Consider the following 23,059-nt stretch of genomic DNA (forward strand, 5'->3'; position numbering starts at 1 on the left):
CTTGAAGTGGGTTGGGGGAGAGAAGGAGGGAGGGAGAGAAGGGGACTTCTCCTCCCACTGAAGCACTAGAACGCTAGAAGCTAATCTAGGACCTCTCCGAGAATTTTGTAAGGAAGTCCAAGAAAAGCTATTAAAAAGTAATTTTTAGTATCTTAGCTGAAGAATAAATAAACATTTATTGAGGACTATGGAGAGTCTCCAAGACACTGTATTACCCATATAAAGAAGGGGAAACTGAGGCTCAAAGAGCTTAAGCATCTTGCCAGAGGTCCCAGCTAGTAAGGGGGAAAAGGGGTTTCAAAACCCAGGTTTCACCCTCTGCTCTCTTCTGCTCTCCTATGTTATTGCAATAGTTTGATTTCATGTAGGAGCTTTTAAATCAATTTCAATTTCGACTTTTGGAGGCAGTCACACTGTACAGACAAAGATGATGAGGTCCAAAAACTTGAGTTAATAAAAATGAAAATTTTAGATTTAGTGTAAAACTCAACTGAAGTCTAAATAAGACTAAATGGTAACAACAGTGTTCTCTGTGGTCAGATTAGAACTGCTTATCTACCTGAACTGTGCCCTGAAGTTGAGACTAGGCAGTATAGCAGGCTGGGATTTCTTTGTTCTTGCTTGATGAACGTTTCACCACTTTTCATGATGTGCCTATTGCAGTCCAGTGAGAGCTACATCGAAGAGAGTTCGTTCTACCCCTCGTGCTTGCCACAAACGGTACCACACATTGACATGCTGATTATCCCGAGAGTTTCCAAACCACATGCTGCTTAGGAGCAACCAGGAAAGAGTGTAGAGGGAAAAATGAGCCCCATTCCCCTGTTTGTTTTGGAAAGGTCACTTGCCCCGCTGCAGAGAACTTTTTCTGCCTGCCCTCCTTGGTGATCTGAGAGTGGCTGACACAACAAGAGCCCAGCTACATTTCCAGTGCCCTTTAGGACAAAGAGGAAAGGTGTGTGGAGGTCCAGCACCTCACCCTGCCTCAGCCTGGGCCACCTTATTCCCCCTGCTGCCCCTACCTCATCTCTCCAGGTGATGTTCCTGGCCTTGAAATGTGTTACAACGTGACCCAGAGGCAGGCCACTCCCTGTACCATCCTTCCTAATCGCGCTGTCTCTCTCTCTCTTACACACACACACACACACACACACACTCCCCCGAGAGACACCCTTCTTCACTGAGGCAGAATCACTTAGAACAGTGCAATCACAGAGCCAGAGGAATCTTATAGACCATTACATTTCATATCCTTTCCTTTTATGGGTGAGGAAACTAGGAGCTAGGGAGGCTAACTTGCCCAGGGTCAACACTATTAATGTGCCCTTCCTTCTGTTAATGACAGCAGGAATTGTTGGTTATCTTTAGCACTTCATATATTAGAAAATGAGCTTTCTAAAAGAATTACTGAAACATGGTAGTAAGTGACTTTCCTCATGGAAAAATAGTGCCACTATTATCATTTCCTCTTTATTTCAAGCCCACACTTGGAGTTGTTAAGAGCATTTTGTATTTGCAAGTTTCCAGAGATATTATTTTTCACATCACTATCCCTTATTATTAAAATGTTCCCTGTGTGCCAACATTCTGGAAGATGCTGCCACGTGTACCAAATCGGACACAAATTGTATTCGCACAGTCAAGGCCTCCATGCAGTTTGATGCACCAAGCATTTATGCATCGTTTGCTGCAGCTGAACATGTAGACAGTTTGTGGGGCAGCCCAACCAGGTCTCTAAAACAAGCAATGTTCATTAATTTGTGTGTATAGACAGTGGGTTCCACATGGTCCACTTGCTAAGGCTGCTCAGCCACTTGCAGATGATGGTCAAGAGAAACAGAATACCTCATGCAGCAGCGTTGATGTCCTGTACCTGGGTAGCATAAAGGTTCCCTCTGAGCCTTCAAGAGCAGGCAGATGAGGTTAATGGGTAAGAAAGTCCTCCTAAGAGAGTGGGAAGGGGTGGGAATGTTTCCAGCTGCAGAGAGTCCTATTTGGGACAGCCAATGCTCAACTCCAGAGTTTTGTCAGGTGGACTTGGACTAGCAAAGCCCGACCTCTGATTTTTTTAAAGAAGTCAGAAATCTGGAGTTGTTTATTAAATCTCCTCTATTTTTCCCTCAGTGTTGCTAATTTAGGTTTTTTCTTCTCTGTGAGTCAGTTTCTGCCAGGTACTACAAGTTTGTGAGCCCCCATAGAATTTTCCAGCGCAGAATTTGGAGGATAGTTGGGCAGAGGATTAGAACTAGTGTCAGGGGTTAGCCTGAGTAGTACTCTGGCTGGGTCCGCTTGTCATGGCTTCCCAGTCCTTGTGGCTTATTAAACTGACTCATTAGAAGTAAGATGTGGCAATTGATGGACTCATTCTCTGACTTTGTAATCATTTCCAGCTCCACTGCCATCCCTTTGGCTTCACGCTTGGCTGACACAATGACCCGCTGTACATCAAGGGTGTGGGAGGTAGGGTTGTGCATAAATGGAAGCTCTAGTAATTGAAAAGAATTTATTATTTAAAAAAAAATTATCAGCATGAATGCATTCACAGGGTTTTCAGACAGTCCTTCTTTTGGTCTCCTTTGTTTCGTCTTCAATCTGGAATACCTGAAAGCTAGTTTCCTGGCCAATTAGCATTCTGCATGGTTCATTTGGCTCATGGCAACCAATAATCACAACACCATTTGTACATCACAGTTCTGTGATCCAATTTGGGCTTAAGAACTGTAGGGAAAAATTCTTGTGAAAAAAATGTTTGTTTGGGTGTAGATAGTCAATACAAATTAATTTCAGATGAACCTAAATAGACCTGATAAATTCACTAAGCAGATGCTATTAAAATGAAGAATGTTCTTAAGGTTTTCTGTGAATTTGGGGGTTTGGGGCAAATTAGGATTATAACTTTGTAGTAGTGGTATGTTTTACAAAGGCCATTTCACTTCAGGCTAAGAAGAGTGAAAGGCTGAGACAAGTAGATGGAAAATTGAGATATAATAGGCTTACTTATGAAGTAAATGCTTTTATTTAGAATCCTCATATTGACAGTCCTCCTTTATCTAATTTTCTGAATAGCTGCTTAGGTCTAAGTTATATTTAGCCTATATAAGCACAGTCACAGACAGGGAAATCGACAAATGTTTGCAGATACCTATAAATATGCTGCATGTGGGTAGCACTTTTCAGAGTTTTGAAAGTGACTTAAACAGCCTCTTAAATTGCAGCAACACAGCTCACTCGAGGTTTATAAACTCAGTGTTAAGTTCTTGTTTTTGTTCTCCTGGGCTGGTGTAAGTCTGTATTGCGTGATCTTAGGAAACAGGCCTAAGCCTGTTATTCTTTGGATGAGAAATGACAATGTTATGGAATTGGGATCCCTCCGCAAAGTAATCATTTCAACAAGAAAATTTATTGTCTACATATTTACAAGGGTTAGGGCCCCAAAATGGAGTAGAAAGGGAATAATACATCAAAACTTCAACTGAAGAAAATTTTCAAGTGTTCACGTGGACTGACCGAGATGAACCAATACTTCCAGAGCACTTTCACCCGTATGATGTACATGTTAACTACCTGATGATATAATGATAGAAAGACATATAAAACAGCTATTTTTCCTGGCAGAGAGCCCTGCTGTAAACCTGGAGATATTTAAATGACATATCTCAGCCATGATGCTGACTGCAGGGATACCAAGAATAGCCATTGACTTGCATAATAGATTTCTTCTGCATGCATTGCTCTTCCTGCCAGCTTCTGGGGTTGACAATTTCACATTTGACACATGCAATCTTAAGATGGAAAAAATTAAAATTGGGGGATATAATAAAGTAGCAGGACATTGTCTCGTTAGCTTGTAGGACATTTGTACCAAGATGAATGCAGTTGTTGAAGGATGGAGACTCATTTGTCATGTCAAGAAAAATTAAGCCTTCAAAGCATACATACATCTCTAAACATTTCTAAAGGAATGAGAATCAGACTTCTGAGTTTCCTCTTTTCTTCCATTATATGCTACAAATTCTCTGAGGCAATATGCTTCTGTATAATACTATTCTTGAGCTCCTGGTAAAAGTTGCCAGTTCTCCCTGCCCCCGCCCCCTCCCGCCAGATGCTTTCTCTCCTAAAATCTAACAGCTGACTGGTGTCTTGTTTATGTTTTACTTACTTTTGTGATTTACTTCTCCCCTTTAATACTGTACTGAACAGGAGCCATGAGAAGCAAATCGGGGCACTTCAGAGCTTCTTTCCTTTGAGTTCAGATTCTCTAGGATAGGAAGAACTGGCAAATAAATGAATGAATAGACTCTTGCTTTTCACCTGTCTAATAAATACATGTTTATGTCTCTTCGTAATGGTTCACCCTTATGAACAAGTAATCATTTAAAGTTTAATTTTAATCTACACATCAGGGATGGAGATATGGAAGTGTTTAGGCTTTTCTCTCAATCTCTCTCCCTCTTTGATTTTCAAGATAAAGCAAATTAATTAATGTGCACTTTTCAATTGAAGAAATGCTTAAGACCCAGCTGTGTCTGTGAAATTATAAGTTACAGTGCAACACTTAGGACGGATTAATACTTTTTTGGCATGAAGAGAAGAGACATAGGTATGTAATCAAAATGGTGTTCCAAAAAGCGTTAAGTTAGCAGTTTGCTTGCCAAATTAACTTTCAAAGACATCTAGGTTACTAAGTTTGACATTTCTACACACAAATCTTAAATGATTGATGGATTACTGTAAAATAGCTTTGTTCAAAAAAGATAATCTTTGGCAGGCTACTTCAAAGAGTTTACTGCTCTGGAAAGATGAAAAGATATCCTCATTTTACATTAATTTTCATGATAGATCAATGCTTATTTGCAATATGCCTGAGAATTAAGTGACATTTACCGTATTATGAGTCTTTTTTTTTTTTCACTGTATCCAGCAGTCCCACATGGGATTGTTTTTATTTCCAAGATTTAGGAGAATTTTTCTGCACATAAAGAGCTTCATCAAGAAAATACAGATGGGTAGAACAGTATATCTGACATTTTTATTCACTACTATTTCACCGCAAGGAAGTATTGAGACTAAAATATACAGAGATACGACTTTTTAAATCAACAATACCGTTTCAGAATGCGGTTTCAGATTCTCCTTGTAGTAATCTTTAGAGTGTGAAAGGATCTACCTACTTCTCTTTAAATATAGATTGTGTGATTTTATTTATTTATGTCTAAGTCACTGTAGAATGACGTACGTCAGGGGTGAATATCTCAATTAAGGGGTCAAGCAGGTAATGGAAATTAGTAAAGAGGACGAGTTATAGATGTGTGTATGTGTGTGCGTGTGCATGTCTGTACCTGTGTGTTGGAAGTGGAGGCGTGGTGCCTAAGGAAACTGTCATTTAGGGCAGTACGGCAGGTATTTTGATTTTTACAAAGAAATTGAAAAATCTAGATTAATATCAGAAATCTCCTATTTTTCCATATTGGCAATCACCTCAAATTTCTGAGTGATTTTGAATGCAGAGTTTCATGATTGTGCAAGAGCCATCTATAAAAGCCTAAAGATGGCTCAGGTAAAGGGACTAAAGCTCTTTGTCCCATATTGGAGAAACTTTGCAAAAGGGCTCAGATGCATGGGGAAAGAGGTGGCAGTAGGTAACGGGTACAAGTTCCAAACACAAAAATCAGCGAATTCACCATGTAGAAGATGTAAAGCAGAAGCTTTTTTTCTCTTGAATTTATCTTTAAGGGTATTTCATTTTATGGCATTGAACAAAGCTGACTTGGAAAAAAAAATCTGTTCTTCACTTTTTGGCAGGGTGAAGTAGAGAAATAAAGTCTCCCCGCTGAACTACTATGAGGTCAGAAGCCTTGCTGCTATATTTCACACTGCTACACTTTGCTGGGGCTGGTTTCCCAGAAGATTCTGAGCCAATCAGTATTTCGCATGGCAACTGTAAGTACCCATGGTCTCACTCACTGTCTCCCTTTGAGAACATTTTAGCCTGAATCAGCCTAGCAAAAAATAAAAACCAAAAATGAAATAGAAAGGTGACTTCTTAGTCCTCTGTACATGGCAAAGGTGGATAATTCAAGTCTAGTCAAATTGATAGGATGACTTTTCTATAACTCCATCAGATGTTGTTGTGGGGACATGTGTGAGGATTTAAAACGTCCCTTGGAACCCTGATGAAGTCTCAGTTACTACATGGATGCCATGGTGTTCATGTCTTAAAATCAACTCTGTGGGAGAATATCACTATGATCTGGGTATTGGCAGTGTTATATTACTCACCTTTACATACACTTCATATATAGGGATTGTTGCAAAATATGAACAAAAAACAATGACCATTTTGGAGTACTTCAGAGAAAATTATTATTTTTTTGTACTTAGAAGTTACATGGTTAATATACTTGGGTAAAGAGTAATTTTGAATTTATAGAGGACCCATTTTAACTGTTTATAACTTTCCTTTGGTCTCTGCTTCATTGTCAGGAGTAGATACTGACATGATTAAGAATTCAGTTGTCTCCTCAAAAGAGGAGAGTCCTGCCTATGTGTTGCATGGAACATTCAATTTACCACTTTTTTTCATGCCCTTCAAAAGACTTAAGTATTTTATTACAATAAAAATGTAAGAGAGCATTTTTTTCTAAATATCTCTTTTCATAGTAATCACCCCAAAACAAACACTGAGTGAGCCATAGAAAGGTGTCTAACATTAATAAGGAATACTAAAGAGATCCAAATATGCCCAGTGTTCAGCTGTTCTTTCTGGGTTGGAAGAAAATGAAGTAGCAAAACTGACACGCAAAACAATTAGAGAGTCCAAAGTCAAAGGGCATTATTAAGAACAAATGTGTAGTTTAAGATCATCACTCCTGAAATGGCAGAGTCCACCTAACTCAAGGTTCTAAACTTAATAAACATTTATTTATTTCCATTTGAGGTAAGATTTCTGTCTTGAATGCCTGAGTATAGAAGGGACTCCAGGGCCAGGAGTGGTGGCTCATGCCTGTAATCCCAGCACTTTGGGAGGCCGAGGTGGGCGGATCATGAGGTCAGGAGATGGAGAACATCCTGGCCAACATGGTGAAACCCTGTCTCTACTAAAATACGAAAAAAAAAAAATTAGCTGGGCATGGTGGTGCGCGCCTTTAGTCCCAGCTACTCGGAGGCCGAGGCAGCAGAATCGCTTGAACCCGGGAGGTGGAGATTATAGTGAGCCGAGATCACACCACTGCACTCCAGCCTGGTGACAGAGCGAGACTCCGTCTCAAAAAAAAAAAAAAGAAGGGACTCCAGCCCAAATGGATTGCTATCAACCACCCCTCTGTGGTCACTCAAATCCATGATCTTGGAGACATTTGAATTGTTTTAGCGATCTCCTTGATGAATGGGTACATGAAATTTCAAAGCAGTGGAAGGGAAAGCACAAGATTGTCTTATACCAAGCTCTCTTGTGAATAAAATATAGTAAGACTCCTGATAAGATACCCATTGTGAGTAATGGTCAGATACTACAAGGGTGTAAAGTGAGGGTCTGAGCATAAATCTGTGAATGGTTCTAGTCATTATTTACACCCCCACTCCTCTCCAGAAAACAAGTGCCTTTTAAATGTGGCTCATCTTTCTTTCCTCCTGAGTTTCTCTGGAGGCTCACCAGTGCTCTCAAGATTGTAAGTGTAAAGGCAGAGATGTTGAGATGTAGGTATTTTTAAAGGTCAGATCTGAATCCAAATTGCCCACTCTCAGCCAAAGAGAACTATAGGAAAAGAGAAGTATGCTCATTGACTCACCAAGTCAGGGAAAATTTCAGATCACCTGACTGGCTACACTCAGTTTGACCCTGTCCTGTCAAAGCCCACATTTCTGTGAAATTGTTAGCCAATTGCTTAACTCAAGAGTGAACTTCCCACAGTTCCTAGAATGCCAACCAACCTCGCAGGGCTGCCTTCAATAGTGGATTATTCCAACTGGACGCCTGTGGAGACTGTATTTTTCTTCTGGCTCCTGGACAAGGGCTCTGGCCTCCAGACCACATTGCATTTGTGCTGATTGATGGGAAGGCTGCTTTGAAATAGTTTTGTCCCGAGACAAGATCTTTGGCAGACTGCCCCCTCAGGCTTAGCTCTACAGAAGATGAAAAGAACACTGTGGAAGAAAAGAGCACCTTCATGCAAAGCGTTCACTAGCAAGTTGAGCCCTGAGAAAGAGAGACAAATCAAAAATTGTGACACTTAGAAATATAAATCCAGTCTTATTATCATCTAGAAATGAAACTAACTTGATGAACCTTAAAGAGCACTCTTCTATCATATTTTCTAAAATAACAGACTCATATGGAAATGGAAAATGGTGGCATGGTCTGACTTAAACACGGCTTGCTTTTGTAGCCTGTTTCCCTCCCCTCCCTACCCTGTCAATTCCTGGCTTGATTTGTTTCTCCTTTCTTGCCCCATCTCCTCTTTTCACAGATACAAAACAGTATCCGGTGTTTGTGGGCCACAAGCCAGGACGGAACACCACACAAAGGCACAGGCTGGACATCCAGATGATTATGATCATGAACGGAACCCTCTACATTGCTGCTAGGTACGGGGCCCTTTCCCCTTGTCTGCCTTCGGAGTGTCCAAAAGCCCAAGGTCCTAAATTTACCAGCTCTGCATTATTTTTGAGATCTTGAGGTTTCTAAATAGAGTGTTATTTAATTTAAAGGCTCCTGTAATTTGTCAAGCAATCATTATTTCACAACTGTCTATGTCTGTTTAACCCTATGTGGATTTCAATAGAAATAATAGCATATTTGGGCACTTACACTCAAATAATCCACTGTTTATCTTGAATATATATGCAAATATTTATTCAAGCACCCATTAGAATGCTCTGCTCCTCAATACTTTGTTTGTTTGTTTGAGATGGAGTTTTCGCTCTCGTTGCCCAGGCTGGAGTGCAATGGCACAATCTCAGCTCACCGAAACCTCCCTCTTGTGAGTTCAAGCAATTCTTTTGCCTCAGCCTCCCAAGTAGCTGGAATAACAGGCATGCACCATCACGCCCGGCTAATTTGGTATTTTTAGTAGAGACAGGGTTTCACTATGTTGGTCAGGCTGGTCTTGAACTGCTGACCTCAGGTGATTCACCCAGCTTGGCCTCCCGAAGTGCTGGGATTACAGGCATGAGCCACCTCATCTGGCCTAATACTTATTTGTTAAATTAAGTAGAATGTGTAAACATGTATTATATAGTGTAAATGTAGGTGTGTGCATTAAACCTATTTGTATTTTTTGCAGTTATCGTATATATCATTCATAATCTATATCATCACTTTGAAAGAACGGCAATGACAACCAAAGAAAGCATAATATATATTTCAGAAGGTTTTTATTTGGTTTTAGTAAAAAAAAAATTCATCCATTGGGAAAATGTTATTTAGACAGACAGACTGATGTCTTAAGGCTGAATGGCATGGTAAGAATACGGCTCAAACAGGGATCACATAAATTTAGGCTTTTGTTATAATTCTGCCCTTAATTTAGCCGGACCACAGCTTCTGTGGCCATAAGTATCCTCTGCCAAATGAGATGTTGTATTTGATTACCTTAATGAAGTCCCTGAGGAGTCCAACAATATATGATCCTCCATTTTGGGAGTGTGTAGCTATTCAAAATAATTCCAAATGAACAGCAACGTGGAGCACTATCTTGTAGTGTTCCCTGTGGTCTTTCTTGGCTCTACACTGTTTAATCATTTCACACTAGGGAGAAGAAATGGAGATTATGCTTTTTTTGAGACAGCATTTCACTCCCATTGTCCAGGCTGGAATGCAGTGGCGCGATCTCAGCTCACTGCAACTTCCTCCTCCTCACCAGTGTTAAAGCAATTCTCCTGCTTCAGCCTCCTGAGTAGCTGGGACTACAGGCACCCGCCACCACGCCCAGCTAATTTTTGTATTTTTAGTAGAGATGGGGATCCACCATGTTGGCCAGGCTAGTCTCGAACTCCTGACCTTCAAGCGGTCCACCCACCTCGACCTCTCAAAGTGCTGGAATTGCAGGTGTGAGCCACCATGCTCGGCCTAGAAATGGAGATCGTTTCTATCTGGCATAAGGAAAGAACAAGTAAATAACAGTGGTTGATTCTTCTAAAGCACTTAGATGTTCTGAGGTGACAAGCTGTGCAACATAAAGTTAAAAAAAAAAAACACAAAAAACAAAAAACAGCTAGACTAAAACGTCCTGAAACTGCCCCCAACTTGGCTACAGGAAGCAATGTCCAAATACTTTTCTAAAGTTTGACTTTACAAATACTTATACAGTATATACAACTAGTATGTTGTGCACATAAATTAACAAACATAGCTGTAGATTATTTATGAATGTCAATTCATCCAATCCTGGAAACAACCCTATAAGAAGGAGCTATTATTATTCCCATGTCTTATTGGAGGAATCCAAGGGACAGATAGGTGAAATGATGGGGCCAAAATGACAGAGGCAGGATTTGAACCAGGATGGTCTTGCTCTAGAGTCCATGCTGTCATTCCCTGTACTTTGCTGCATACTGAGGAATAGAGCTGGTACTGTTTGTCCTGAGAATAACCCTTGTAATAGCTGTAGCCCAAGAACATGGTCATTATGAGTAGTCATTATAAAGCATTTCCATAAGATGCTCAGTAGTCACCTCTCTGATAGAATACCAGCTCCTTCTTAAATGTCATTTTTATTTTCCTAAACATAATAGGGTTGGAAAATGACATTAGTACTCAAGGGCTGATCAAAACAAATGATAAAACATTGAATCTGTGAGAAATAGGTTGACTTAAGAATCTCTTGTGAATTGTTCACTTTCCAATTGAGTCTCCGGGGGAAAAAATGGTATAACAGACGGCCTTTGTACTCAATGATTTAGCAGCGCGTGGACCACAGGTCCCAGGGCTACACGAGTGTTAGGAGCAAGGTCCTATGCAGACTTAAAAGTGACCATTATTCTAGCTCATTAAAACCAAGACAGTTTTATTCTAACTCCTCACCCCAAGGAAAGTAAGGGAAGGAAGAAATAGAAGGATAAAAAGAAGAAACACACTAATATTTTTGAAACTATCAAATAAACTCATCTTTCATTAGAGGTCAAGTTTATATCACTGTAGCATTGACATGTTGGTTTTCACACCATACGCAGCCAGTTCCTCTCAACACACACCCTTAGAAAAATTTTTGAAGGAGTTCCATGCCCACCATATTTAGGGCCTCTTCTCTCCTTTTAATTTTACACTTTATTTTTACACTTCCAACTTTAATTCACTTTAATTTTACACTTCCCAACATTGTTCTGAAAGATCCAAGTTTCTAGGCAGCAAGTAACATGATTTAAAGCTAAATCCCTCCCCCCCCCGCCCCCCGTCGCCCAGGTTCAAGCCATGGCAACACAATTCAGTGGTGCTTGCTGGAGGGGGAAGAGGAAGTCCTAGGATTAAGTCAGTTTATGTTCAAATAACTTAATTCAGGAAGAACAGCGTATGAGACCTGGGATGCACACTAAGATGGTTGGGAATGACCCCTGATCCTGGTCTGTGGTTTACCATAAAGCACCATTTTTGTTTGCTAGGGCCATGTGAGCTCTTGGATATTGAAAAAGATTGTCATTGTCCAAAAGAAGATTTCATTCACAGAATTCTATGTTTAAAAGGCTTCCCAGTTCTTCTAGACAATTGGTGTCAGCAATCGCAAGCCAAGTCCCCTCCAGAACCCAGGGGACTGAGTGAGTGTTGGTGGCAAGAACCCCTTTCAATTCTGCTTTATTATTATCCACTTTGTAAATTCCTCTTCTTTTTTAATCTCTAAACTGCTAATTAACATAAACAGACCATGCCAAAAGGGGGCAATCTGAGAGCTTTCTGAGGAGCTGCCAATGCATATTAATCAGTTGTTCATTTACAATTCATATGTTCAGCTCCGACTTCAGTTTTGAGGAGAGGCAGGCAAGGAAAAGCCTCAAGTCATCTCAAACCTGATACCAAAGTAATAGGCAATTCCATTCCAATAATGAGTCTGACCACAGCACCACCAATAAAGTCAAACAAGTAATAAACAAATGCAATAAAACTGCCTTGAAATTAAAGAGCATGGCGATTCTGGCAGCCTACTGAAGTTTGAAGAAACTTCCCTATTCAGCAATTTACAAAACAGGCCCCTAGTCCTCCACCCCTTACCATGCCCTTCCCCCCTCTCACCCCATGCACACTCACAGTAGCAGGCAAGGGAATTTTCTAAGCCAACTGCCCTTCCTGCTCCTTTTATCTTCACGTGAGATGGCCTGTTATTTTTCTGTGTTGTGTTTTTCTAAAACAAGAAGCAAACAGATTTTCCAAGAACTGAAAAAAATATATATGTGAATATGTGAATCCTGAAAAAAAATAGATATATATATGTGAATATATAAGAAAAGAAATAATTCCTTTCTTATCAGCTCCCGGCTCTTTCCTTTAACTAACGAGGTGGCTTAAAAGTCTGCATAGGGCCGGGCGCGGTCGCTCAAGCCTGTAATCCCAGCACTTTGGGAGGCCGAGACGGGCGGATCACGAGGTCAGGAGATCAAGACCATCCTGGCTAACACGGTGAAACCCCGTCTCTACTAAAAAAATACAAAAAAAAAAAAAAAACTAGCTGGGCGAGGTGGTGGGCGCCTGTAGTCCCAGCTACACGGGAGGCTGAGGCAGGAGAATGGCGTAAACCCGGGAGGCAGAGCTTGCAGTGAGCCGAGATCCGGCCACTGCACTCCAGCCCGGGCGACAGAGCGAGACTCCGTCTCACAAAAAAAAAAAAAAAAAAAAAAAAAAAAGTCTGCATAGAAGACTTGAGGTCCTGGTTTAAAGCTGTGGGTAATTTTCCAGCCCCAGGACTTCCTGCATTTTAGAAAAAGTCAATGTTATTTCAAGGGAAAATGAGCTGTTTTGCTTTCCCTCACTAGCCCCCCGTCTCCTCTGTTGAGTGTAGTTCTTTTCTTTCTTACGAATTCCAGACAAAAACGCCCTTGTACTCAGCTCACACAGAAGGGGATGTTTAAATATAGCCCCACACCTGAGCTGCTGATTCTTTCTCCCCTTCCAAGGCTAGATTGGCAGCAAATTGTAAAGACAACCCAATTCTCAGCAAAACAGGAAGGTGAACAGAAGCAAGAAATGTAAACTTTAGCTTAAGTACATTTTAGACTTTAATTGACCATCATTATGAGGAAAAGAGTGGCTTCTGGAAATAACTTTACCTTTATCGTCATCCATCCTGTTGACCAAATAATCAAAGTTAAGATGGAAATATATTTTCAAAAGAAAGATGGAGATGGAGATCATTTTTTTGTTAGCCCTCTTGATGAACAAATGTGGCATGTTGAATTCCAAGTATTTGGTACGTGTATTTGAAGATAATGAAAGGGCACACGAACCCATCTGTTTTCTAGATTTGGGGCCAATTTAACTTTCAGAGCCCTCCCTTCTGAGCTACATATATGCAGATGTTATAGATCTAGTGTCAGAGTGAAGAGTTAATACAGGAGAGTTTTCATAAAACGTGTCGCTTGGAGCACAATGCCATGATTTTTCAGAAGGTGCTAAATGGGATCCGGAGGCATCACTTGAAAGCTGCGCTCTTTTCTTCTTGCATGTGGATATCATGTTTTTTTAAGAACATGGATATGGGCTTATCTGCCCTGATAAGACATAACTCATTAAGCAGAAAATGAACTGTTTTGACTCTGTGTTTGATTTGACCTTGTATTAATTTTTCTTTGCCTATAGGGACCATATTTATACTGTCGATATAGACACATCACACACGGAAGAAATTTATTGTAGCAAAGTAAGTTGTTTTAAAACCATATTTGTAAAATGAAGGACCTTTGGATAGTTCTTGAACAGAATATGTATTCTAAGTGCATTAAGATGATGTAGCTAATCATAATTTAGAGATGCCAACATGCATTTTGTGAAATCCTAATTGGGGAATAGGTTCGGATTTAATACATGTTCAGAAACAGTTATGTACTTCATATTTTATTCATCAAATGTATGTGTACATATACATTTTGAAGTTTTAGGTAATTTCTACATTTCTTTTATAAAAATATTGCCTCATTTGTCCAGGAAAATATCAGTTTCCAAAAGTAAAATTTTGTTCCACAAATGTGTTCCACGAAGGTTTCAATGTTAATTTCCATGTCTTGCAGTATTAAGTTTGATTCGACTGTTGTGGTTCAGGAACTTGATCGTTACCCGTTTCAGACAGACATAAAGTATAAGCTAAGCTTTCCTCATAACTCCACATGGGGATATTTTAGTTAATAAAACCTGTGCCATAGGAGTAGAAGATCCCTTCAGTCCATTAATCTATGTGAAGGAGTATAACCTGAATTAAATCTTTGTCCACCCAGAGTGAATGTCCTCTTTATGTTTAAGAAAATGACTTCCATATTTTAAGAAAAAAGCCTTCTTTATAAAAATTGATTTTTATAAAACTGAAAGGAAAGGGCAAGGACACATATTTTATCAAAATGAACATAATTTGGCAAATTAATTTGGATAGTTTATGTAGAATTTCCACACCGTTGTTTATTCTTCTTTCCTTTCTCCTTCATCTTTATCTCAAACAGAAGAAGATCATTTTGTGGTTTAATGAATAGATAGGAGTTCAAAATTAAACGAACGTTTTCATCTGGAATCTTTTGTTGTTATGGTGAATTAATCATAGAGAAAGGGTGCAGAAAGCTTTCAATGAATATATGTTCAGGCTTTAGTCTCCCCAAGGGAACTCTTACTTCTAAAATCAAATGCAACAACCTCTGGGCTCTAATTGATTTCTTTCTTGATCCCTGCAGAAACTGACATGGAAATCTAGACAGGCCGATGTAGACACTTGCAGAATGAAGGGAAAACATAAGGTAGGCAATTTTCATTTCTCCTGCAGCTGCCACTTTGGGTTAAGTTTTTGACTGTTATATCCAGCCATAGACCGTGATGTAGAATGGATTGTTCTTTTTCTCTTTTCCCTCAGTAATTGCTTTTTTCATCAACTTATTGAAGGCTTTAATTTGCAAAAATAGTTTGCTTTTAATGTGATGAAACATTACAACAGCTGCTAGGCCTGCATCATGAACTACTTAGGCGCACACAGGATTATGGACACAGAGCCGGCTGCACAGAGTCTTCTGAGTACACTCCGATGCCCACCTCCGCAGTGTGAGGCCCACAGGGAGTCTGTGGAAGAGCTCATAAAAGGCTGCCGCAGACATGCCGGGTTTTCTCCCTTTGGTCATATGACAACATAAAAACACACTTCAGCCAGCAGCTTTGTACATCAGGGAACACTGGCGCATCTGGCATGAAAATTAATATGATGGGAGGTTGGCATTTCCAAGCTTGCCTTCCTTTTGTGACATAAAATAAACACACACTCTTCCATTCTATGCCTTGTTTTTCTTTACTGTTGAAAGAGTAATCGTTGATATCGGCATCATCTTGTGGTCGTTAACATCAGGAGGAACTTGAACTTTTAATGGGAGAAGTCCTCAGCCACCTCCATTTTAATCTTACTGACCATGGCACACAGTGAAGAATCAGTTTCTGTATTGAATGGACATGATACAAACAGTTTGAATTATTTTTCAGGACGAGTGCCACAACTTTATTAAAGTTCTTCTGAAGAAAAACGATGATGCATTGTTTGTCTGTGGAACTAATGCCTTCAACCCTTCCTGCAGAAACTATAAGGTAAATGCTATTTGTCGGTTAGAACCACACTGCCAGGAGGCATTTCATAATTTACTGTGATTGTACCTGCAGCAACCTAAGAGGGGTAATTCAACACCACCTGAGTTCCTCTCACTTGTTCAACTTAATGTATTGCTCCACATGAGTGATCCTGAGCAGGCCTCTAAGCTTCCTGTTTGTTGAGGATTGATAGACACATTTTTAAAGAGCCTGCCTAGCAAAGTTAGTTTCTGTAAGACCCTTTTCTCTATTGTTCAGAAGACTGACATACTTACCATGTACACCATGTGGATTTCCTTTCTCTATTTTTTCTCCCTCCCACCCCACTATCTAACCTCTGAGCACAAAAGCACACTTATATGGTGAGTGATTTCTATTCTAAAAGGTATCTCAAAAGCATGCCATTTGAAACTATAGACTTTCCTGCAAGAACACAGGAATTTAATTCCATTGAGCACTCAGCTTTCTTGACCACAGCCTTATTTACCTTGGCTTTATGCAAGCAGGGGGAAAAAAGCCCTCTTAAAGAGTTAGTAAATCTAGCTGGTTTTGATGCAGCTATAATAGAGGTGCTGATGAAGGAGGAGGGACCTTGCCAGGCGTGGAAGCAGAGGTGGCAGCGATCTGAGGTCTTGGCTGCACCACTATTAGCTTTCCTTGTACATCTTTCTGCCAGCCTTTCTCAAAGGAAACACGTACTGTGTTTTCTACTGTGGCCCGTCGCTGAGGTTATAAAGACAGACAGGAGGCCTCAACCCTTAGGGAAGCCAGGCAGGGAGAAGAAAACAATTTCATGGGGTTGCTGCCATGGTGACATCATGCAATGGATTATGGAAGCACAACACAAAAGTTCCTGCCATGCATGAGGTGAGGAGTCTGGGAAAGCTTCATAAGATGACCCCCTGTCTTCAAACTTTCCTACCTGTTGTTCTCACACCTGGAACACAAATACCACCGCCCTTAAGAAACACAGGCTCTACAAGGGCAGGGATCACATCTGTGATTCTCCAGAACCTAACATAGTGCCTCCCAAACAGGTGTTTAATTAATTTTTGTGAAGCATTGAATGAGGTAATGCCTAACTTTTGTCTTAAAGGGTAAGGAGAAGTTAGCCAAATGAAGGAAGAGAAGCATTCCAGTTAGCAGGGAACAACATGAACAAAGGCATGGAGTAAGAAATGGCCTATCGAGCTTGAGAAACCTCATTTGGTTCTGAATTGTGTGACTGTGAAGTGACAAGTGTTAACAGAAAAAAGCTTGAGATGTAGATGGCCCCAGGGATGAAGGGAAGAGAATAGATTCAGGAAATACTGAAGTGACAAAAACTGGTAGGATTTAATAATTGATAAGCAATTATTATCAATCTCTCTTTATCCTGGATAAAGAGAGAGAGGTGAGTCAAGAATGACTGCTAGGCCATCTCTTGGTGAGTAGATGGATGGGGCTGCCACCAATTCAGACAGGAAATAAAGGAAGAGCTGTGAGATTGGGGTTGGGGGTTGGGGGAGTGTGAAGGTAAAGGTTCCATTTTGCACATTATGAGAATGCCAAGCACTGTGAACAGCACTGCCTATGGGACATGAATAGAGCTATCTAGCAAGAAGATGGATCAGTAAGCTTTGGTTTAGAGAGAGATGTGGGGAGAAATATAGATTTGGGTTCCATCATCATAAAGTAAAACCCTAGGAGTGGGAAGAATGAGAAAAGCAATGATGGGCTGGAATCCACACCAGCAAGCTCACCAGAACGACCCCCTGTCTTTTCTTGGCATGTACAGTGAAGGGAGGGTCTGTTTGACCCTCATACTCATCTTCCATCTTACACTTGGAAATGGGCACCAACAGGGCCAGGGTTACGGTGGAGCAAGTGAGGCACGTGGCTCAGGCACAAAATAGAAGGGAGCACCAAAACATTCAGTAATTAAGATGTCAGATTTTTAATGCAATATTTTTTAAAAATCAAAATTAGTACATAAAGGTCTGTTATAAACAAAGGATCAAGTTTTTAAGTAGAAAGACAAGATCTTTATACTTAAGAATTTTTATTAAAAAATTATTTTATCAGTGTATAATAGAGGTAGCCAGTCTAGCCCAACATTTACTCTAGCTAGTGACAGCATGCAGATAAGGTTTCAACTTTAATTTACCACTTAATATTCCATCCCTGTTTGTCATTATTTAGGACTCATTAAGATTAATGCTTCTAACAAATCCCAAGGAATTCCCTAGTTGGAAAGCTATCTTTTATGACAAATTACAGGTTTTCTTGGCACAGTGATATACAGGCCATGAATGGTCTGGCTTATTCTTCCTGTACATGTTCCATTTCCCACGATTCTACACCTATGGTAATGCCATCACCTCTTGCTTGTTCTAGCCACACCTGCTGAGACATGCTCCAGGAGGCCAGGCCTCTCAGAAGCCGCAGATGAGATGTTGCTCATGCTTAGTTCCCAACAATATGCCTAGCACTGTGAATGGTAGTAAGAACCCTTGGCATTGCTCAGAAAAGTGTATTTTTAGACTCAGGGCACAGCGTGACATTGCTGATGATATAGGACATAATGTATTTGGCTGCAGGGAGAATGACAGCTTCTCTCTTAAGTGCTTTTTATCAACAGATCAGGACAAAGGTTCAAAGTGAAAACAATGACCAGCCTTCCACTGAAAAACCCAAGTCTTATCATAGCACACAAGCGTCAAGTTGATTAGAGTGACATGAAGCAAGAGAGTAACAAATTTTCAGTATCTGCCCCTCTACCATGCACTGATCTATATTAATTTTTATAACACAAATAAGTTGAATGTGTTAGAAAGGTTATAGCCCCAAATTAGATTATCAAGATTATCTGGGGGAGAGCTTTGAAGGCTACATACTATAAATCTAAAACTGCACTCCCTGCCTTTTTCCTCCTGTTTTCTAAACCTTTTGAACTTCTGCAAAAATCAGGCTGGGTCTTTGTATAATTATCTGTACCCGATAGTGGTTTAACTTCCCAGGAGCTGCTGTGAAGTCTCGGATTTGATGACTGCTTCAAGGGTTAGTTTTTACTTCTTGGAAAGAGGAAATCACTATGGCTTTCGTCTCTGGACCTTTCCAACCTCACAAACCAATACATTTGTACTTCACTACTTCTTGCCTTTGACCAGCTATAGCTATAGCCACTTTTTTTTTAAGGATTAGTTACATTATAAAGAAAACCATATACCCCTTGTCTATTGTTTCCTCATTGCTAGGATTAGAGCGTGCACAGCTTAGGATAAGGGCATTTCCGTTGCATCACTGTGTGCTAAGGCATCATTTTGAATACATGCCAGACCCACAGACCACAAAGTCTGTCAGAGTTCAACAGAAAGCTCATGGTTGGTATAAAATATCTGAAAAAGACTTTCATTAAAAAATGTGCTGGGTGGAAGAGTACACTGCTTGAAAGAATGTCTGATTTGACCATCTTTCCTCTAAAAATATGTTTTTAACACAGCTATTTTATGTGATTCTCAACTACAGTTTTAAAAAAATATATAGTGGCTTCAACAGGGTCCATCTCAAAGTGGTTACAGATTTAAAAAGGCCTGTCACATCCTGGACATTATTTCTGAGGGTTTACGGCAAAAGAAAAGGTTGTTGTTTGTAATTATATCCAATTATTTCACTTAGATGGATACGTTGGAACCATTTGGGGATGAATTCAGCGGAATGGCCAGATGCCCGTATGATGCCAAACATGCCAACGTTGCACTGTTTGCAGGTAAGCGACCTGATTTCTCCTTGTCACATTTGCTTTTGCGTGTTTCATCCTGTCACTGTGAATCTGCTGTAGAGGATTCATGGAGTCACAGTTGTGCTTTGATTCTCTGGTGAATACTGTAATTAAGAATGCCTTTCCGTTTGAAATTGGTATGAAAATTGTACTTTTGCTTCTCAAACGAAGTCTGTGCCACACTTACCCATGCGTTTGTGCCTTCAGGAAAGGATAACAGCATAGTACTGAACATGTGATGAATCAGTTAGGGAATGTTTGGGCTCAAATAATAAAAAATCTCACCTCAAACCACCAATGTAAAAAAAATAATAAAATTTAAATATAAAACCCCCTACTGATGTGCATTTATTGTTCAAGCTAGGATGGACTTTGGGGTTGGCTAGATTCAACAACTCAACAGCGTCATCCGGGAGGCAGCTGCTTTTTATTCCCATGCTTTGCATCAACCTCATGATGAGACTGGCGGTTCTCACAATCAGAGGATGGCTACCAGCCCCAATTAGTGCTACATGTCTTCTTGTCCACATATCGAAAAGAAAGGGAAAGAAACAAAAGGAAGCCTCTGGAAGCTCTCTCAGAGCAATGAGGCCATATACCCACAAGCTTCCAATAAACATCTTCTCAAATATCATTGACCTGATTAGGTTACATGCCCATCTCTGACGGAAAGACCATGGTGGCTGAGGGGAGGGTGCTAATTGCTTAGGCTGACCTCTACTCCCCAACACTACCCCTTCTTTCCACTGCAAAAGATATAAAGAAATAGCAAACAGACTATCATTTTCAGATTTAGTGGGATTTTTGTGTATGAGATGGTATGCTTTAATTAGAAATTTATTTAGGAATTCATTACCAGCTGTGTATGTGGAGGTGGATGTAAGAGAAGTGTTGGTATAATAGTGATTGTTATAGCTTGTAATAAAGCAGTTAACTATAATTTCCATCACAACAGCTAAAAACTGGCACATACTAGCTGGATGAGGGACACTAGGGCTTTGATTATGAAACAAGATTAGTTCCTGGCTTCCTGAACCTCTCCCTCAGTGTCATCCATTTGTGGGCCTGAATCTGCAGTGACAGATTGTCAAGTTAAGAAGGGCAAGTTCCTCAGGTTCTCCCCCTAAATGAGAGCACAGTATTACTGAGAAGCAGTTCTGTCAGGAACACAAAGTCTTGTAGACCTATTTGTAAGGTATGAGCAAGGCAAGTGGAGAGAGTACTTGGGCATATTCCCAAGTGCATGACTCCTGCTGGAGGCCCTCACTGACGCTTGGAACCTGCATTAGTTGGGACCTCGGAGAATGTGGACTGCAGGGGAAAATTAAAATTTAACTGTAGGTCCCGGAGTGGTAGCTCACGCCTGTAATCCCAGCACTGTAGGAAGCCAAGACGGGAAGATCGCTTGAGCCCAGGAGTTCAATACCAGATGGCAACATAGTGAGACACTATCTCTACCAAAAAGAAAAAAATTAGGTGGGCATGGAGATCAAGAGGTTGAGGTTGCAGTGAGCTGTGATTGCACCACTGCACTCCAACCTGGGTGACAGAAGGAGATCCTGTCTCAATAAAATAAAATAAAAACATAATTTATTTATTTATTTTTTAAATTTATTTATTATTATTATACTTTAAGTTGTAGGGTACATGTGCATAACGTGCAGGTTTGTTACATATGTATACTTGTGCCATGTTGGTGTGCTGCACCCATCAACTCGTCATTTACATCAGGTATAACTCCCAGTGCAATCCCTCCCCCCTCCCCCCTCCCCATGATAGGCCCCGGTGTGTGATGTTCCCCTTCCTGAGTCCAAGTGATCTCATTGTTCAGTTCCCACCTATGAGTGAGAACATGCGGTGTTTGGTTTTCTGTTCTTGTGATAGTTTGCCAAGAATGATGGTTTCCAGCTGCATCCATGTCCCTACAAAGGACACAAACTCATCCTTTTTGATGGCTGCATAGTATTCCATGGTGTATATGTGCCACATTTTCTTAATCCAGTCTGTCACTGATGGACATTTGGGTTGATTCCAAGTCTTTGCTATTGTGAATAGTGCTGCAATAAACATACGTGTGCATGTGTCTTTATAGCAGCATAATTTATAATCCTTTGGTTAAAAACATAATTTAAATGTAAACTGAAAAGACGACTTATTGTAGCCTAAGGTAGAAAAGGTGGAATAGGCAGAGAACTTACTATGGCCACCAAGTTTTTAGGAGCTATACAGAGCAAGTCACATGAGTTAATACTATGACTGTCCCCACCCCTAGTGTTATATCTAAATAGATTTTCATTTAAGTGTTTGAAATCTCATAAAAGTTCAGCCCTTATTAATAGGAGATCCTCATTGCAAATGAATGGTATCATATTACTAAGAGTGACAGAGGCTGGGCGCAGAGGCTCACGCCTGTAATATCAGCACTTTGGGAGGCCAAGGTGTGCAGATCACCTGAGGTTGGGAGTTCAAGACCAGCCTGACCAACTAAAAATACTAAAAAGACCAGCCTGTCTCTACTAAAAATACAAAATTAACCGGGTGTGGTGGCACATGCCTATAATCCCAGCTACTCAGGAGGCTGAGGCAGGAGAATCACTTGAACCCGGGAGGTGGAGGTTGCAGTGAGCTGAGATAGTGCCTGCCATTATACTCCAGCCTGAGCAACAAGAGTGAAACTCCATCTCAAAAAAAAAAAAAAACAAAAAAACAAAAAACGGTGGCAGAAAAGTATTCTGTTCTACAAGTGAATGTTCTGGTGAGATACTCAGTTTTTAAAAGAATGCAAACAAAAAGAGTTTTGGGGAGTAGTTAGAAGGAATAGCCATCACCATGACCTACATTCCCCTCTACCTTCCCCCACTACCCAGGTATATCTGTATGGCTTGGGGCTATAGGAATATAGAATATGTATTCTGTAGTCATAAAGACATAAAGAATATCTTTATGACCTGGGGCTCAAAATCCATAAGAAAAGTTAAGATTAGTAGATATTTTTGGGCCAATTTAAAGGTTTGCTCTCTGCAGTTTAAATCTCCCAAAATAGTCAAAACTTATTGATATATAGCTGTTAATATTGCAGATATTAAGACATCTCTAAATTGACCTGGACAAATTTTAATTATTTTAAGACCAAAGACAGACATCAAGATCTTTAAGTATATTTGGATATGAGTTTTTTTAAAAACAAACAAAGAAAACCATAAACCATTATGTTTACACTACATATAAAAGAGCTTGAACAGTACTATGTTGTATATAAGTCACTTTGACATACAGCTAATGAATATATGTAATCCACTAAAAGTGAATCACCGAAGTAGTTTTTTTTATTTTGAATATAATTCTTGTTTCCATTTAATCAACATAGATTTTGCTATTCTAGAACACTCCTTTTGATTATTTGTTGGCAGAGTGTTTGCTAAGCCAGGAAGGAACCAAAAGGTCTAGAGACTAATCTTCAGTCTGCTTTATTCTCTTATGCCTGGGATCTACCCTCAATCATATCTCCCCCAAAGCATGAATTATTAAGGAAAGACTTGTCTGAACTCAGT

At 40.1% G+C, this 23,059-nt stretch overlaps 2 protein-coding genes across 9 annotated transcripts in view; both read left to right on the forward strand.

The window, feature by feature from the left end:
- The window catches only part of ATG12 (autophagy related 12), a 1,142,999-nt gene that overhangs the window by 373,046 nt on the left and 746,894 nt on the right, over positions 1 to 23,059 (forward strand). The gene's annotated exons all lie outside the window — the stretch shown is intronic.
- The window catches only part of SEMA6A (semaphorin 6A), a 133,835-nt gene that overhangs the window by 64,296 nt on the left and 46,480 nt on the right, over positions 1 to 23,059 (forward strand). For all 7 annotated transcript variants that reach the window (XM_050793039.1, XM_050793043.1, XM_050793046.1 and 4 more), the window contains 6 exons: positions 5,803 to 5,940; positions 8,466 to 8,583; positions 13,781 to 13,841; positions 14,857 to 14,919; positions 15,647 to 15,748; positions 19,406 to 19,496. In XM_050793039.1, coding sequence (XP_050648996.1) covers positions 5,841 to 5,940; positions 8,466 to 8,583; positions 13,781 to 13,841; positions 14,857 to 14,919; positions 15,647 to 15,748; positions 19,406 to 19,496 — 535 coding nt within the window. In that variant the 5' untranslated portion in view covers positions 5,803 to 5,840. The remainder of the gene's footprint in view (positions 1 to 5,802; positions 5,941 to 8,465; positions 8,584 to 13,780; positions 13,842 to 14,856; positions 14,920 to 15,646; positions 15,749 to 19,405; positions 19,497 to 23,059) is intronic.

The sequence above is a fragment of the Macaca thibetana genome, chromosome 6 (assembly GCF_024542745.1).
Source record: "Macaca thibetana thibetana isolate TM-01 chromosome 6, ASM2454274v1, whole genome shotgun sequence".
NCBI classification, from domain to species: Eukaryota; Metazoa; Chordata; class Mammalia; order Primates; family Cercopithecidae; genus Macaca; species Macaca thibetana.